This window comes from Alligator sinensis, unplaced genomic scaffold (assembly GCF_000455745.1).
Source record: "Alligator sinensis unplaced genomic scaffold, ASM45574v1 scaffold13_1, whole genome shotgun sequence".
Classification (NCBI taxonomy): Eukaryota; Metazoa; Chordata; order Crocodylia; family Alligatoridae; genus Alligator; species Alligator sinensis.
In genome coordinates, this window is record NW_005841909.1 from 2,067,379 (window position 1) to 2,086,583 (window position 19,205).

Consider the following 19,205-nt stretch of genomic DNA (forward strand, 5'->3'; position numbering starts at 1 on the left):
TCTCTCAGACGTGTTTCAGAGGAAGGACCTTACAATGGCTGGAAGAACTGACACCAAGCATGGAAGAACCTGAATTGTCTAGTCTAGACAGAAGACAGAGGGAAGATTTGACAAGAGTTGTCAAATATAAAATGGGTACCACAAAGAAGATAGCGATTAACTATTCTCTGTGCCCCCAGTAGACAGAAACAGCAGCAACTATCTTAAATTACAACAAGGAAAAATGAGATTAGGTACGAAAGAACTTTCCAATTATCATGGGTTAAGTCCTGAAACAGACTGCCTGAAAAGGCTGTGAAATCCCCTTCACTAGCAGTGTAAACTAGACAAATACTGAGCCATGACTGCTTAGACAAGGATGATCCTGCCCTGAGGAAGAGGTTGGAATAAATCATCTCCTAAAATCCCTTCCAGCACTATTTTCCAATTAGTCTATAGTGTATTCAGTGATAGCAAACTTGGAGAATGCTGCAAGCTCCATTTCCTGCTCCCTTCCCCTGCACCGCACCAGTGGTCTGCAGAAAAGTCAAAGATGCTGCAAAACCACTCAGTTCTCCCAGTCCTTGGACCTCTGTAAACACCATCTAGCAGAATCAAGAAAAAAGCATTTGCAGTCCACCACCACCTGTATATTTCCTACAGTGTATCCACAGTGGCTCAGTAATGACATAGCTTGGGAACTGAATTTTAGAGACTGTGAAGTGCACTGCAATATGGGAAGATGCTGCTTAAGCACAAATTATATCAAACCACACAGCAAGCATGCTATCAGATTCCTGAAACAATAGAACACATTAAAAATCATATTAAAAATATGAATAGATTTAATAATATGGGACATCTAGAAAAGCTTTAGGACACAAAAAAGACTTGCCATTTACAGTTGTGTGTTTTGTAAAGGACTTAAGGTGGCGCTGAACTAAATTACTAGAGAGATTACACAGCTCCTAATTTCAAAAGGTGCTGTTTGCACACTTGTTACATAATTACTCAGTCGCTGTACAAACCTTTGAGAATGTAAAGCACAACAGAAGCACTTCCTTTAATTATTTAAGCAAAGAAATAATTTACCATTTTCCCAATGATTTTATTAGTGTATTAAATTTTTCAACAGCCCCCTGCTTCCCTATGCCAGCTGCTCAAACTACACTATATTTTGAAGATTCTTGTTAACCTGAAAAGCTGCATAGTGTTCTCACCTAGAGCCATGAGATAGCATCTGAGATAAGAAATCTTCCTTTGCGCTGTCATTTGAAAAGCATTTGAGAGGAGCTGCGACACAGCAGGAAACTAAGAAGAGGTACAATACTATGTCTTCTAATGACCTCCTCTACCTTCAGCTTCCATGGTGACAAAGGATACCATCTCAGTAGATAAAAATAGAGCTTACATTAAAACCCAACCAATGTCATAAAAGGCACAGCACCTTTCTGAAAACTAGCTAGAGGGAGTTCATTTAAAAAAATATATCAGGTGAATTCAACTGGCCCCATGAGTCTGAGAGTGCACGTTTTTAACCCAATTCAATACTTAACGCATACTCAGATTTTTAAAATGCAAAGAAGAAATCCTGGCATATACTATATAATTTTGATCAGATCTCCTTAAGCACTATATACATCTTCCAAGTCATGATCAGATAACTTTTGCTTCTATATCACCAGTTTTATTCCGTGTTTACTTATCTGCAATGCAACATGCTAAAATATATGTCTGTCAAGAGTCCTGATGGCAATCATGGGATACTATATGTGCAACTAATAGTAATGGTATAATAATCCAATGCATGTGCTTTAAAATATGCCATATTGAATGCTGGAAGATAAATATGTACATGCAAAATATGACCGAATACAGTAAGACCATTCTACTTACAGCCAACCATCATCATGGCTACTGAAAAAATCTTCTCTCCATCAGTGGTAGGAGCAATGTTTCCAAATCCTATTGTTGTAAGGCTTGTCATGGTAAAGTAGAGAGAGGATATGTACAATGAGTCTTTACTGGGTCCTCCTTCCCACTGCCCTGAGCCGGTAGTATTGTACCGATATGGGGTCCCGATACTCAGTGCCAACTGGTAGAGCCAGCTATCTGTTTTGATTGTATTAGTGACTTCATCGATCACCTCATAATCCCCAATGCTGTACCATATACAGGCTAGCCAGTGGGCCACTAGTCCAAATACACAGACCAACAGCACCAGTACTGCAGCACCATATTCTAGATAATGGTCCAATTTCCTGGCAACACGACCAAGTCGTAGAAGACGCACCACTTTTAAGGAACTGAAGAGGCTGCTGATCCCCTAGAAAAGAATAAAATCCATTACTTCATTTGAAATACAACATTAATGCAACACACAATCCCCTGACTCTTGTTTTTGCTCTAATTAAGCATTCATTAAATATTTAAATACAAAAAACTGTCAATTCAAGACAAATTCCACTATTGTTATTCTTAATAGCTCGGTTCAAAGTTTGGCACTTACAGGATAAGCTAGTTTTGTAGGTCAAGCCAAATCATGAGACTAGGAATAGCACTAGGGATTATTTTAAAATAAACCAAGTGTGTTTTAACATTAGTGGAAATGTATCAGACCCCAACCGAAGTACATAATCAAGATAGAGTCCTTTCTAAGTTTTTCAAAGAACCGCATCCACAGGATATTAAATTAGAGCAAGGGAATGTCATATTAGGCAAACCTATGCTCTATCTAATCCAAAATCCTATAGCCTGGACAGGGAGATGCTTCAGAGGAAGGTGCAAGAATTGCTATCAAGAACAGATGTGAAATGATCTGCCCATATATCTACCCTCATCCTTACCTTAGAGAGTGGCTAGGTACCACCCTGTAAAGAGAGGGTCTACATTTCTTATTTTTAGGTGCATCTGGTATAACTGATACCCTTATTATGTAAAATGATGCCTCATTTATTCAAAGGTAGAGTACTCACCCAATAAATGAGAACCAGTTGCCCTTTGAGGGTGTGGTATAGAACACAAGCCACTGATTAGAAATCTATATGCCTTTGCACATAAATATAATTAATTTGCTGGTCACCAGACTATGTAGGTATTTTCCTACACCATTTTTTAAAATCAACAAGTACAAGTGTTTAAGCAAATACAAGCAGAGAAAAATAGGGAAAAATAATAGAAAAATTTGGGTCTAGCCCTTTTAATGCACATAAGAGATTCCCAAAGAACGTGAACAGAGGCTGTGTACACACACATTCAAGTGATCTGGGAGAATTCTCCTGGGGGGGTTTCCTATAGAAAAAAAACTTACCTGGAGTTCCCTGAACAGGCACTTGAATACTGAGCCCTTCAAGATCAGAGAGCTTGCAGTGCTGACACTGCGCAGCCAGGAGACCCCTGTGCGCACATCTCAGTGTGCTCTGCAGGCTACCTCAGTCAGCTTGGAGACAGATAGCAACTATGTACAGGACAGCCCTGATCTGCTGATCCTGACTGCTCAGGATCAGGGGCTGTCTCCCTACAGCACAATGTGGGGATTATAAGGGTGCATGATCTGCTCCATGCTTGGCTGGAGCAGTAATATCCAGCCTGAACAAGACACTATCTCCCCGGGTAAGGAGCGGGGAAAGGGCAGGAGGGAAGGGACTCTGGGATGCTGGAGGTCTGTGCAGTGGCTTCTCTCAGAAGGAAACATATATAGACCTTTGCTCTCCCAGGAGAAACTCTCCTGAAAATGATTTAACCCCAGTTGTTCCTGGAATTATTTTTCTCCTGGAGCAGCCATTTTTGCTCTGGGAGAAAAATCCTGAACATCTGTGCATTTGGGGTTTTTACTGGGAGAGCAGCAACTCTCCCAGAAGAAGCTGAAGGTTTGCACATGGCAGGAGATCACACATGTGAAAAAAAGAAAAACAATAGGCTCTCAATGCTCTACAATCCCAGGATATAACTCACTTTTTCACCAAGTTAAATAATGATTCAAAACAGAAGACTTATACAGGGAAATTTCAAACATTAAATATTCAGCAGCCAAAATGTTTAATCTGAAGTAGAAATTAAGACACAGAAAGGAAAGAAGTAAATATTCTTCATTTCTTTGCCAAGATTAAATTACCCTTTTTTGTACATTATCATCAAATCACTCTAGTCAAAACACTAGCTAATTATATTATCAAATTGTAAAATATTGGAGTTTCTGAAGTTATTTTTAATATCAAAAGAACCTTAAACCCTCATGCGTCTGTGTTCCTTATGAAACAGCGTCTGAAGGGTAAACTACATCTGATGTTTCTAAGTTCAACTGAGGAGACTGTATTCTTTTCAAATTCAGTTGGTATTTCTGTCTCAGATCCTCAAAGCCTTAAAGTCCTATCCCTGCATTCAAATGCACATAATGACTAATGCTAAGGAGACCTAATGAAGGGCATTTGAGGACCAAAAGCTTGTCTATATTCTCTCCCAATTACACCAGTTGGACCTATAAAATACATTAGCTTTCATCACAAATCTTGCTTCTAACACTAAGAAAGTGGATTTTTCCATCTTTCAACTTTATGCTAGGTATAGATCTAGTTTATTATTCAGAGTTTTAACTGAACAGATACTTGTTTGCTTTGTAATATGTTGGCTATTTGGACATTATGCACTGTGGGACTTATCCAATAACCTGGGAAAAATACCCATAGACTTCAAAGGGGATTGGACTGAGTCCATTACAACTATAGTCTACAAGACAGCAGACATAAGGCAAAAGCAACAATATACATATAAAAACAAAATTGCTGAAGAATATAATACAGTACACCAAATTCATTCATTCATTCATACTGAAGTTAGTGCTTGATAAATTAGCAACTGGCAGAGGGTAGAGCAGGTGGCACCTTAGGCAGTAACTAATTCAAGCAGTTCAACCTCAGTTAGTCTCTAAGGTGCTATCCTGCCCTATTTTCTGACCGACTTCAGATGAACATGACCAACTATCTCTGTGCAAATTAGAGACTGTGACTAAAAGATTCCAAGAACCTGTTGTGAAGTCAATTAGGGAAGAGGACAGTCTGCACCTGCACCTGGCCAGTGTGTTTTATTTCTATCTTATATTTGGCAAAACCAAACCAAAAGTGAATGTGCAAGCCCACGGAAGTGCTTAGGCAGCTCATTGCCTGAAGGTGGCACCTCCATTTTTACCAGTAAAATTCCTTTGGCATCCAGAGTTCTGCTACTGCACATACTCAGAGCTGCCTCCATCTTGGCAAGTCTGTGAACCTTGGTCACTAGGGGTGTGCGAAGCAGGCCCTACTCAACAGGGACAGTGATTTGATTAATTGATTCGGATCACTGTCCCTGATTCGATTCAGCCGAATCTGAATTTGGAGATTTGATGCTGATTCGGAGAATCAGCAATTCAGACAGACGCAGCTTTAAAACTTATTTCTACATACCTTGAGGTAATCAGTGCGACTCATGATCACTGCGGTGGTGGGGCGGATGGAGTGCCCCACAGGAGTGCGGGGGGGGCCTCAACATGCTCCCCGGTGAACCCAGAAGTGGACCAGAAGTATTTCCAGTCCACTTCCAGGTCCATGGGGGAGCACACTGGGGGCCCCCTCAGGCCCTCCCTGGCTTGGCAATCAGCTGCAGAGGAACTCCGGGAGCCCTCCCCCCCCCAACCCAGGAGGTACCAATCGCTGAATCGGGGGGGCCCCCCTCAGCGCACTCCCCGGCAGACCCGGAAGTGGACCAGAAGTGCTTCTGGGAGCCCCCCACACTCCTGTGGGACACTCCATGTGCCCCAGCATCACAGAAGTCGTGAGCCACCTGCTACCTAGAAGTATGCAGAAAAAACATTTAAAGCTATGTCTATGTCCAAATCACCAAATCTTTCCGAATGGATTAGGAGGGTTCCGATTTGATTTGGAGAGATTAAAGGGTCCTCTGATTTGATTCAGATCTGGAGATTCGGCCACTGAGTTGGGCCGAATCTGCGAAATCAAATCAGGAACCGAAGCGTCGCACAGCCCTATTGGCCGCTACCTCACACTTAAGTGCCACTGAGATTCACAAACTAACCTTCTCTGGGTCTAAGTCTCCTAAAAGCTTCAATCTAGGAGGTGCACTCCAAATAAGGTTACATAGACTGATCATTGAGTTTGGCACAAAACACAGCTGCCACGCTCACTTTGGTTCAACAACACTGATGATGCCCACCTTTAATATAAGAGGCTAATGGCTGGCGCACTTGTCTTGGAAGTGGAGAATTTGGATTCAGTGCCCTTTAGTAGCTTGGGGGAGCTAAAATGCACATTTCCCACATCTTAGGGGAGTGCTCATCTGTGAAGAGGGGGTCAGGCTCCCTCTTGTGCTGTTTCTCCTGGCCCCAGGTATCTTGAATTCCTTTTCACACAGTAGCTCATCTTCAGCATGAAGGGTGGAAACTGCCCCCAGCCTAGACTTCCTTCTCATGTGGGGATTAGGACACACTTCTAGGAGATGTGGGGGTAAAAACCCACCAGCTGGGCAGGGTACTGATCCCTCTTCTCCCACTTCTTGGGCAAACACACTAAATCCAAGGCTATTGTATAAAAGATAGCCACCACCCTACCAGGTCCTTATACCATGTCTCAAAAAGGGCAAGCCACTCATTCTTCTCCAAAGGGAGGGTTTAGCCCTCTTAAGTTAGGGAGGAGGTTTTCAGCGGTGAATCCCAGCCTCTTGAAGGTGCCGACTCAGAGCTGCAGGGAGGCAACTAAGCTCCAGAGAGGGGCAGGATTTCAGACATACGTTCTCTTCAACATTTCCTGTTGACTGGTTTAAGCATATGCTTGCTCAAGCATCCCATTCTTAAAGCCTGTTTCTCTGTCTTCAGCACTGCAAGCCAAGCTATGGATTATATTCCTGGGGTCAAGCATCTAAATGTTAAGTATGGGGATGCTCAGGAGTTATCATCAGAGCTGAGACTAAACGTTAGGAGTCCTTTATCATGACTGTTTGCACTGCAGTAGTGTGTTGGAAATCCGGTGGATTCAGATCCCATTGTGACAGTCTCTCTACACTGAGCATAAAGACAGTCCTACCCCACAGAACACACGGTTTTCACTTTCAAAGTTATAAAGACAGTTCAGCACCAGTACAATTACTGTCCTAACCAACACTTAGTTTTAACTCTGGGAAAAAGTTATATTGCAAAGTACCTGCTTTCCCACACCCAGATCACCACTGCCTTCTTATTTGTACAGTTGAGTGGTCCGATTTATCTAGCAATAAATACAGAGGATCATTCAATTTTCCCTGATAAATATCTTACCCCAAACTGTACTGCTGTGAAACTTGTTTGGATATCTACTAATTTCAAAGCCAACTGAGTTCAATCAGTTGTTTCAAGGCCAGAAAATAAGAGATTTATTTTTATTCTTAGGTCCAGAAAGCCAGTATTTGATTTACAAATCTTACTGAATTAAAGGTGACCAGCTGACAGAGAGCAATTGAAATTTTGTTTCCCTCAGAGGACAGTGCCCCAGGGCTTCATTCGTCAAAGCACTTACGTACATAATTTGATGTGTGTGAGTAGTCTTATAGAGAGCAGTCCCGTAGAAGAAAGCAATGGGACTCTTCATGTGTTTAAAAACTGTGCTGTGCCCGAATTGGCACCTGCTTCTTCCACCAACATACAGCATCTCCTGAGGAAAATTATGTAATTGTTCATGCCTGGCTTTGCCAAAGCTTCAATAGAAGTCTCTTTGGTAGAATAAATTAAATGAAGCTGGGTTCAGTGTTAGATTCATGCAACTTTAAGTGCAGGTTTACATAGATTAAAAAAAAAAAAAATCAGTAGCTGGTTAGTTGACTGTATTTTCTTTCTTCTTTTAGTTTTATTTACATTATAAATGAATCATAAGTCATCAGTATTCAAAAATATGTACATTGGAAGCCCAAAATGGTTTTGAATAAGCAGGGGAAGTGAAGAGGGTGGCCTGTTCTGGCACCAGCATTTAGAGGAATAGAAATGTAGGGAAGAGTAATCCAAGTAGAGTAACCTAAGGATTCAGCTAAGGACATCGTCCAGTTTTCTCACAGTACTCTTTACATAATCGTAAATTCAGCTGTGACACTGAAGATCCAGCTTCCCAGGAGGATCATTTGTCATTACATTAGTGTAAGTGGACAGCAAGTCAATTGAGCCAATTGTTTGCAATATTTTTTGAACGACATGTCCTATCTCTGAGAACATCAAATTGTATTGTGAGGACAAACAATCCAAAACCCACACCTCAGGAAACGAAAGGGTTGTGGCCAGGGTGTTAAATCATGTCACCAAATGAGGGCATTCACTCAACTTACAGCTTGCCTGCTCTTCTGAATGCTTCCAACTGAAAAATCATTTACCCAGAAAAACCATTTCTTTTCTCATGGTTTGAAACATCAAATCAAAAATAGCATATAAAAGCTGTCTCTTTCATAGGTCTTATCTTAAAAATTTCAAGGTATGATTCAAAATCCACTGAAGTCAATGGAAAATCTCCCTGTTGATTTCAGTGGTCACCAATTCAGGCCCTTGGCTGGAAAGAGGACCGAGGTCAGACGACCCCAGCCAGGTGACTATCTAGCCTCTTCTTGAACACCTCCAAGCTAGGTGATAGCGCCACCTCTCTTGGAAGCCCATTCCAGATCCTGGCCACCCTTACTGTGAAAAATTTCTTCCTAATATCTAACCTAAATCCACTCTCAACTAGTTTACACCCGTTATTCCTAGTCACTCCCTGGGGCGCCTTAGTAAACAGTGCATCCCCTATTCCCCGTTGACCTCCCCTAATAAATTTATAGGTGGCCACAAGATCTCCCCTCAGCCGTCTCTTGTGAAGGCTGAAGAGATTCAGCTCTCTCAACCTCCCCCCATAGGGTCTTTCCCGAAGGCCACTAATCATGCAAGTGGCCCTTCTCTGGACCCTCTCGAGATTCCCCGCGTCCCTCTTGAAGTGCGGTACCCAAAACTGGACACAGTACTCCAACTGTGGCCTGACCAGTGCCACATAGATCAAAGGAGGTGATGCTCCGCCTCTATAGATCATTGGGTCCAGCCCCGCTGCTCTAGGCAGGAAGACAACTGGGGTCAAGTGACCCCAGCCAGGTGACTGTCCAGCCTCCTCTTGAAAACCTCCAGGGTAGGTGACTGCACCACCTCTGGAGGGAATTTCTTCCACGGTCTGGACACTCTGACTGTGAAGGAGTTTTTCCTGGAATTGAGCCTGAAGCAGTCTTCCAGGAGTTTATATCTATTGGTTCTGGTCTTCCTCAGGGGTGCCCTAGTGAACAGTTGCTCACCGAGCTCCTGATGCAGTCCTGATACAGCAGTAAGCTGCTATCAAGTCCCCTCTCAACTTTCTCTTGTTTAGGCTGAAGAGTCCCAGGTCCCTCAGCCTTTCCTCATATGGCTTGCCTTGCAAGTCCCTGATCATACGGGTGGCTCTTTTCGGGACCCTCTCAAGTTTTTTCATGTCCTTTCTGAAGTGTATCGCCCAGAACTGGATGCAGTACTCCAACTGCGGTCTCACCAGCACTGAGTACAGCAGGAGTATCACTTCCTTAGTTTTACACAAGATGCATCGGTTGATACATGCCAGAGTGTTGTTTGCCCTGCCGACCATTGCTTCACACTGCCGGCTCATGTTCATGTGATGGTTGATCACTACCCCGAGGTCCCTTTTGGCCGTGGTGCAAGTCAAGCTGTCATAACCGAGCCTGTACGTGTGTTGAGTGTTGTTTGCCCCCAGATGGAGCACCTTACACTTGGAAGCATTGTATTGCTAAGGCTCTATTCTTCTGAAGGTCAAAAGCTGACCAACTGTTGTTCAGTCTATAATCTTCCTTCTTCAGGCAAGATTTCAGCTTCTTGAACCCTCCTCTACCTGGTGTAGGATATGCAGATTTGGTTGGTTACAAATCTATTCTTGGCAATGAAGAGAAAGCAGCTAATCCCTGCTGATTTCTTCAGATTAGGCAGCAGTTTGGGTACTATCAATTTGTATAGTTGACTACTCAGACAGCCTTGTAGATCTGATTCAGTTTTGTTCTTTTGGAAATAACAGAGGTGGTAGACTCTCTTTAGGAGCCTTTCTTTTAATAGCCATGGGAAGCCATCAGGGGCGATAATATAGTATGCAGTGCCTCATGTGGTCTTTGAACATTCAGATGTCAGCAGTGACCCAGACTTCTGCTTAAAATTCTGCACATAGTAGGAAAAAACATTTTCAGTGAAAAATGATTCGACTGAAGCTCATTTACCCCTTCCAAGGTTAACCAAAGAGCCAAGTTTGCTGACGTAAGAGTCCTGCAAGTTCAATTTTCTCAAACCCGCATAGTAGTAGGAAGGGCAAAGAGATTTAGTTTTGGTGGGGTGGGAAAGCAAGCGATTATACCACTGGGTAAACCAGTGATTATAGGACTATCCTGTTATCAGGCTGTCTGATGCTTCCCATTATAATGCCCCATTTCCAGCTGCTTATAATTTTACACCCTTTAAGCACATAAGCTGAAATTTTCCAGAAGTCTTAGCCAAAAGCATTCGGCTATTTCTGTGAACGAGGCTATAGAAAAATGGACATCAAAAAATTGTGGTGACTTCACCTTCAAAAAGTTCTAGGACACCTGTGCATTGCAAGAGACACTCAGATTTTGTCCAGGGAGGGTAAGGACCTAACTCTGAAACCTAGACAATATTTTAAGCGTGGGTTTTCTGTGTGAATAAGGCAGAAGGTGGGCAGAGAGACAGCCAGACAGACAGATGGACACAATGTCACTTGCATCTAGCATACAGTCTTTTAGGAGCATTCAGTGCGGGCCAGACTCTTGAGAACTGATCTAGACCAGGGGTGGCTCAACCTTTTTTGGGCTGTGGGCTGGATGGGCACTGCTTAGGCCATCTGCAGGCCAGATCCAGCTGATGGTCTTGATCCAGCACAGGACTGTCACAGCAGGGCTTCATCTGGCCATACAGAGGGGGGCAGGGGGCATCTCGGCTCCAACATGGCACCATGGGCGGGGGGGGGGGGGGGGGGGGGCGGGCAGGAGGCATGGCCCAACCCCAAGTTGGCTCCACAGGTGAAAAGGGGGCATGAGCTGGCCCCAACCTGGCCCAGTGTGGGGAAGGGATTGTGGACCAGCCCCATCCACTGCAGAGGGAAGGGCATGGCCCAGCCACTGCGGGGAGGGGGCATGACATGACCCCATTGTGCTGTGTGGGGCTCAGGGTTTGAGAATTTGGCAGTAGGGCAAGGTGGCCATATTTATTACCACTGCTGCCATATTTCCCGATCCATCGGGAAACCCTCAAACCAGATCCCTATGGCTCTGCAGGCTACATTTGCCCTGCAAGCTGGAGGTTGAGCACCCCTGATCTAGTGCAACTTTCAAAATTGCCGTAGACTCCACAGCTCTCTGGATGGCACATTTTTAAAAAACCTAGCAAATATAATTTGCAATATTCTGCAAGAATATTTTTATTCACAGTCATGAAACAGGATGAGATGTTCCCCTTAGAATAAAGTACATTTGTTTGATTTTAAAATGCCATTTCTGCTATCCCAAGTGTGCTAGCACAATTTTTAGTGCTACTGAATTCAACATGATCTATGAAGAGGCTGAAAAGGATGCATCTTCAATTGAAAAGAAAATATTTCACAGAATAACCAAATTGCATTCCCTCATAAAAGCCTTGTAATTGAATAAATTAGTTACTTGATAGCCTAGCAAGTCTTCCCTAAGGTTTAGAAATTATTCTTTCAAACAAAACATTAAAAAAAAAGGGTATAGCATTCCGCCTTCCTCTAGCTAAACACACTGATAGCAAGTCTAAACATCTGGATTATTTTCAAGCACACTGAAATGTTAATTGTTCTCTAATTTTTAATATTATAGGATGTGGATTCTTTTCCTTAGGCACATTTTAATTTTTTTTCCCCCACTTTATTTATTTCAGGATTTATTTTTTTTTTAGCTTTGGACACATGTACCAAAAATAATACAACATACAAATTAGCAATAATGTCCAAAACATGAAATCCTCAGAGGTCCATACAACTGGAACTGCTACCACATTATGGAACAAAAAATTACTGTCCCAGAAAAAGCCAGGAGAAGAAAAAAAAATGAGCTTTGCAATATGCTTGAAGGTAAAAAAAATAAAAAACCAGGAGGAAGATACGCATTAATACTGGGAAGGGAACCTTTCCTAGGAGAGGGATCCCCAATTAATCAAGAAGGCTGTTATTACAAATAATTCAGCAGATTTCCCCTCCCAGTATCACACACTAAAGGACCTTTTCTTTAAGGATGCAAATTATAAAACATCCTATTCGATAGCCCTGACATGATTCAGATTATGTCAACACTGCAGTGTAGGAACAGGAGAATTTCCATAATGGGCCAGACGACAGGTTCATCTAGCCCAGGGACCTGCATCACAGAGGCTACAAGTCTGCTCCATCATCCAACTCTGGATTTTTGTTCTTAAGATCAACACAGGAAATGTCTTCATGACTCCAAACATCCACCTCGTCTAGACGAGGTGTGAGCAGCCTCATTGCAAAGCTCTGCTTGAGTTATTGTGTCTGCACTGATGCTGCATTTCCTCACCTGAAGCTCCTACTTTGCAACAGTACTTTGCAAGAGCTTGCAGAAACTAAGTACCATGCTGGGAACTACAATTCTAAAGGCATCAACTACCAAGAGAAAGGATGCTTTAAAAAATTGATATTATATAATAGTATGTTAAGACTTAATTTCTGAGAAATGGCATAATTAAAAAAAAAAAAATCCCATCTAAATCTTTCTTTCTCCACAAAGGTATTGTGAAAAAATCATGTTTTTTCTCACAAAGACCCGTATTCAGTAAAACATTTAGGATGAATTTTACAAGAACACAAGTGACTCATGAGACCAAATTCCATTTTCAGAAGTGACCTATGAATTTAGGAACCTAAATTTCATTGCAAGTCAACAGGGCTCAGGCTTTTAAGCCGTTTTTTAAATGGGACTTTGGTCCCTAACAAATTCATAGATTGTAAGGGGCTGGAAGGGACCTCGCAAAATCATCAGGTCCAGCTCCCTTGCACTAGGCAAGAAAGACAACTGGGGTCAACCAGTTGTTGACCCCTTTCAGATGCTCACTTAAAAGCCCGATGAGATCTGATCAATTGTAGGATCAAGAATCAGATCCCAATCATGCCATATTGCCAGTGCAGGGGGAACCCAGACCATGGTTGCAGCCCTTTGTACGTAAAGGACTGCCTTTGCCCTTATGTCCCACTTCGATCTCTAAGGTCAGTCGAGAACAAACTTAATCTGTGTCAAGATCACTTGTCAAAAACATGTGGGAGGCCATTGTTGGTAGTAGATCTTCTGCTGTGAAACTCCCTCCCCATTGTGACTTGCCAAAGTCTGAGCCTGGACATATTCTGGAAGAACTACAAGATCCCTTTTGCTTTGGCAGGCATTTAACAAGCAAGGTTAAGTTGGGGCGTTGTTTGGGGTCTTTTCGTTACAGTGGTATACATCTTATTTCATATTTTATATGCTTTCATAAGTTACTTTGTTTTTACTGAGCTTTTCTAAGCAAGGATGGCACATGCATAAATAAAGCATTTAAGAAAGGAGAAAAACTGATATGGGAAAACTACAGCTCATTAGACTGACCTCAACAGCAGGAAAACATTTAGAGTCTCTTTTCAAGGAAAGAATAAAGACATGGCCGAGAACAGGAAAGGGGGGAAATGAAGCATTGGTCTACCCAAAATAGATTATGCCAGATTAATCAGATATCGCTTTGAAATGACAACTGATTTTTTTTCAAGCAAAAGAAATGCAACAGAGCTCATTTGCTGGATTTCTATGAAGTACTCAATGCATGTCCACATGGAAAATGATCAACTGAGGTGAAGGTGAGGATTTACTACAACATTTTAAGGGACTTGGTAAAGGGAAGTTGTAAACAGTGTTGAAAGGGGAACTTTCAGGATTAACTGAGGTTACATGAAGGTACTTAATGATCTGTTTTGGGACTGGTTTTACTAAATATTATCCAATGATTATCTTGACACAAAAAACAGTAGCATGTTAATGGCATCTAATGATGTAAAAGAGGGGGCATCATCACTTTACACAAGGACTTGGAGATATGGAAAGAAAAGTATGCATTAAGAAGTGGAAAAAATGTGATGAAATTTAACTGAGGATGTATGACATGTAAGGTCATGCATGCTGGGATTAATAAGGATTTTTCTTATTGTGGCCAATCACTTGGAAATAACTGAAGAGAAATATCTGTGTATACTAGATAATTAAAGGATGCCTGTGAGCCACTAATATGATGCACCAAAAGGACTATGCAAGATGCATCCTTTTCTGGGCAGCGCTATTAAACCTTCACTGACCTATTATTTCATAGAAGTAGAAAAAAAAAAATCTCAGGGTGAAGACTCTAGAGAGTCTGGAAAGTAATGAATATTTGGGGCTACTGATAACTTATATTGTATTTGATAAAGCTACAGGCTTACCTTCTGCAAGTACATTACTGTACAGTGCAATTCAGGTACTGCCACATGACTTATGAGCTGTTTGAAATTTTACAAGCAAATCACTCCCTAAAGAAATTCTCAAACTGAGCTACTTACGTAGAGCTTAGCTCTAAAATCCGTGGTTAGCTCCTTAATGCTTCTTTTCTAGAGTTAACGTAAAAATAAATCTCCCAGTATACCACATGTACTCGCAGGTCTTCTAGGTAATCAATTAATGTAACAAAGTCTCAGAGGCACCAATCAAAGCATTGGTACAGGAAAATTAAAAAGCAGCTTCTTTGATTTATCACCTCTTGCAGAACTGTGTTCAGGGCTAGAATTGCTGATATGGCTCCAAGTCAGAATATGGGGCCTTACCACTGCATAAACCACCTATACCCTTCAAATAGGAGCACAGACCACTCACCTTGCACCACTGATGTCCACAGGAGCTTTGATATTAATGATCACAGGGCTGAGTCCTGAATCCCCACTTGGAACAGGGAGATGTGGAACAAGTGGCAAGTGATGGGTAGGGTAGGGTAGGGTATTAACCATCCTGCTCAAAAGTCACAAGCGGGAGGTTGACATTTGCAGATTATATAAACCAGCAATAAAGTACTAATGCCCCCATACCACCAAGATGAAGGAAGAAAAAGAGAAGGAATATTCAAAAGGGATGTCTCCGAGATGAAGCGTCTCTTCTGGATACTCTCGTGGCTTGCCCTGGAGACACATCACTTCCATACCTAGTCTTTGTTATTTAACAAAATTAAGAAATAAGCCAAGTTATAGTGACATGTGCACTTGGAAACAACGGATCTTTTCCACGTAAGACATTAGCAAGTTGCCTTTTTTTCCTTCACTGTGTTTGTGCTGCATTTTGTGCATGAACACTGCATATTCCTAATATTGCAACCTTGTATTCCTTCATCTCTTGTGTTGGCAATAATTTAAATCAGTGGTTTTCCACCTGTGGTCTGTGGACCTCCCGGGGGCCAAGGGGTCCGCGGACTATGTCTAAGGGGTTCACGAAAGATGACTATGATCAAAAGTATGTGAATACACACACTTGCAATTCAAAGGGGTCTGCACCGTCATTCAAAATTTTTTAGGGGTCTTCAAATGAAAAAAAAGATTGTAAACCACTGATGTTGGGTACAGACAGAAGTGCGGCTCCCCGCTGTAACCAGGAACACTTTGCAGGAAGAGATCTGAGTTACAACGATGCCCCAGACCACACATAAGTTCACTGTTGGTTCCAGGGGAAAGAGGAAACTAGCTGCTGGCTGCAGCTGGTTTCCTCTAGCAACAGCCCCTCCTTTCTCTCAGCCTGGCCCTGTTTCAGATTTGGAGGGGGGAAAGGGAGCAGAAGGAGCTTGTTCTAGAGCAGGGGTTGGCAACGTTTTGGACAGAGTGCCAAAAACACCTGCAAGCTCAGCTTGTAAGATGTTGGCGTGCCAAGAGCGGATGGCAGGGGAGCTGCAAGGGACCCAGTCCTTGTTGTGGCAGTGCAGCCCTGGACTCTTCCCTGCCATCCACCCCTAGGTGCACGTGCCAAGCAAAATGCTTTCACATGCCACACGCTGCCACCCTTGCCAAGGGTTACCTACCCCTGTTCGAGGGGTTCTCCAGCCAGCACTGGAGGATGAGATGGGGGAATTGGAGCCCCCACACACACACCTTGGTGGGGCTCCAATATACCCAGCCCCACCCTCCAGCAGAGGCTGAAAACCCGCCAGATCAAACTCCCTCTGCTCCCTCTCCCCACTTCCATTCTCAAAACAGCTTGAGGCTCACAGACAGAAGTTATAGAAAACACACTGTTTTGAAACATCCTCATATGACCCCTCATGTAATGAGGGGTCAGACTGTCACCCGACTGGCCATTTTTGAAGCTGTCTGCAGCCATGCACTTGTGTTTGGTCATGGCTATAGACCAGTTTCTGTGGCCAGATTTGGCAAAAACCATCACACTTCTGTCTGTGCCCTAAACATTACAGATTTGTGCTACAATGGCCAGTAGTATATTAGCCTGTATCAGGCAGAATGACTTCACTCGCCTTCTTTCCTTCATAAATCTTCTCTTTCTTTTGCCAAAGAGTATCACACATGACTCCGGTGAAAGAATCCCATGTGGGATTAGCCTCAGTTAGATTCTGGGTTAGTTAATGCGTCTCTCCGTGAAGATTCGAATGTAAATGGCTTGTACCAAACATCTGTTTCTTAGAAATGTATACAGTACATGAAAAAAGAGAGACAGCTGATAAGTATAATTAAAATGTAGTGGCCCATAGTCTAAACCATCTGTTATAAAACCTGACACTGGACAGATAGCCTGGGTCAATTCATTCTTCATTTAATTCAAGCAACTTCAATGAGCTCATATTAGGGATGAGTTTGGTCCAGTCGCTCGATACAGTATGCCTAAGCAAGACTTAATTTGCTTTTGGCTGTACTAGGCAAGCCATTGTATTAGTTGTATTCACACAAAGGGAATATAATGTTCTTCATGTTTAAGGGCCTAGTGAGTACATGAAAATAGGAGACTGCCAGAACCCAGTTTTAGCACTTCTGCCTTTATGTTGCTGAGAGTTTTTATAGTGGTTTAACACTTGGCTGCGCTTGCAATTCAATTCTGTGGGTTTGGTTTTTTTTCTATCAGCTACTTAGAGGAAAAAATGGTGGCTACTACTATATTATTTAGTGCCAGAAATATATTCTTATGAAGTATAGGAGTTCATCGTCATCCCACCAAATGCTCAAATCAGATTTCCGAACTCCTCTATTTAAGCGCTTAGGGAAGGTGACGCTTTCACTAACTTACTCTGAAGGTTACTAATGCTGAACTAATTGTTATAACTTTCAATTTGTAATAATTGCTATAATGGCTAGTAAAGAGAACGAATGGAAGTTTTTTGCTTTTGTGGTAGCAGAACCAAATTGGTACCCCAAATTATATGGCATTTTAAAACTTCTATGTCTCAGTGTGCTATGTGCAGATTCATAGATTTTTAAAGCAAATGTATTAAAAAAAAAAAAGGAAAACCAATCATTTCTCTGGCATAAATGCATTCAAACTTGAAGTTTTTGTTTCATTTGTTTTTGTTTCATTAGAAAACTGGAAACGCAGGAACTTAGACCGAGATTATTCATAACAATATTAAAGGCCCCAGCATTTTAGTAAAATGATGACCATGCATCTAAAAGAACTCCGCTCCAACGAGACTGAGAGAAAAATGATTACAGAAAACGCCTTCCACTCAGGTTACCCAGTTTTCATAGTATCCGAGATAACTAAATCCTGTGGAATCAAGATTTGCTAAATGGAGAATTACAGCCGGGGAAACCCTCACATACAGCGTATGGGTTTTTGTCCCTCTAGCATAGTTGGACTATATATAAAATGTTTTCCCTTCAAGCATAAATTAGCCAAGGCATTGCTATACCTGATTACAAATTCAGAAAAAACACAACTGTATAATAAAATCATACTTCCATTTCTTATCTTCTTACAACTACCACTAATGTCAACAGGAGTTGCACATGGCTAAAACTTTGGACCCAAGTCAAAACCAAAAAAAAACCCCAAACCCCCCAAAAAACAAAGCAGAACTATCTTTGGCCCAACACTTCAAAACCTAACAAACTTAAAACTCTCCTACACATTATGCTGCTTATGCTTACGCTTCTCTGTTTAAAGAATATAGGCCTTTTATTTTTAGGACTGGCCTGAACTAAAATGAGGCATATTATTTTTCAATTAGAAAAGATGCCTTCCATTTTTCTGATTTCTAGCCCCACATCATCTTACCAATTTTCCCCAGCTATTACTCAATTCCCACTCTTCACCTACTTCAGTTTTCTACAACATATTTTACCATGTTTTCCTATGCTCCTAATACCACTCAGGCACCAATTTCTCCATCCATCATGTCAATTTTGAGCACTTTGACTGTATTATGTTATCTCTCATCATCTTACCTTTCTCCCTTCTTGTCAGATTATCCAAATCTTTCTAAGCTTACTGTATCAGCCTGTCTCTAACTCCTGCTACATAAAACAACACCTCTTAATTCTGCATCCAATGTTAATCCTTTCCTTCTGAAATTTAGTGTCATAATCCTTTTCCTCCATATTTTGTTACTGTTACTCTCCATCCACTCAGAGATAAAAATAACTGATTTTTAGTCATATGACTATTTTTAGTCATAATCTCAAAAGACTCTCACCATTAGCTCGATGCTGTCGCTGGGGCAATCCAAGCTAAAATTCCTACTTTGCTCAGTAACGACCACTTAGAAACTTGCACCCTAAAGCTCTGCTTCATTCATTCCCTCATTTCAGGTTTTCTGGTGCGTCCCTCTGGTTTCTTACCAATCTATCATAAATGAATGGCTAAAAAGTGACTTATTCACAATGTGGGTGGTAGGGCTGTGCGAAGCTTCAGGTGCTGATTCAAATCAGAGGAGATTCGGCCCAATTCAGAGAATCGCCGAATCAAATCAGGAGACCAATAAAGGTCCGAATAAACTTGAAGCTCTCCAAAAAGATTCAGAAAAGATTTGGAGAGCTTCGGAGATTCGGGCAGTCCCTGCTCGCTGCCATAGGGAGCTGGACCTGGACTCTGTGGTGTAAGTAGGGGGTGGGGGGGAGGGGGGCTAGAGGAGGGGACCATGGGGA

General features: G+C 42.1%; 1 protein-coding gene across 1 annotated transcript in view; it reads right to left on the minus strand.

Annotated features, from left to right (window-relative positions):
• The window catches only part of KCNH5 (potassium voltage-gated channel subfamily H member 5), a 229,694-nt gene that overhangs the window by 161,946 nt on the left and 48,543 nt on the right, over nucleotides 1–19,205 (minus strand). The window contains exon 7 of the mRNA XM_014517429.2: nucleotides 1,876–2,305. Coding sequence (XP_014372915.1) covers nucleotides 1,876–2,305 — 430 coding nt within the window. The remainder of the gene's footprint in view (nucleotides 1–1,875; nucleotides 2,306–19,205) is intronic.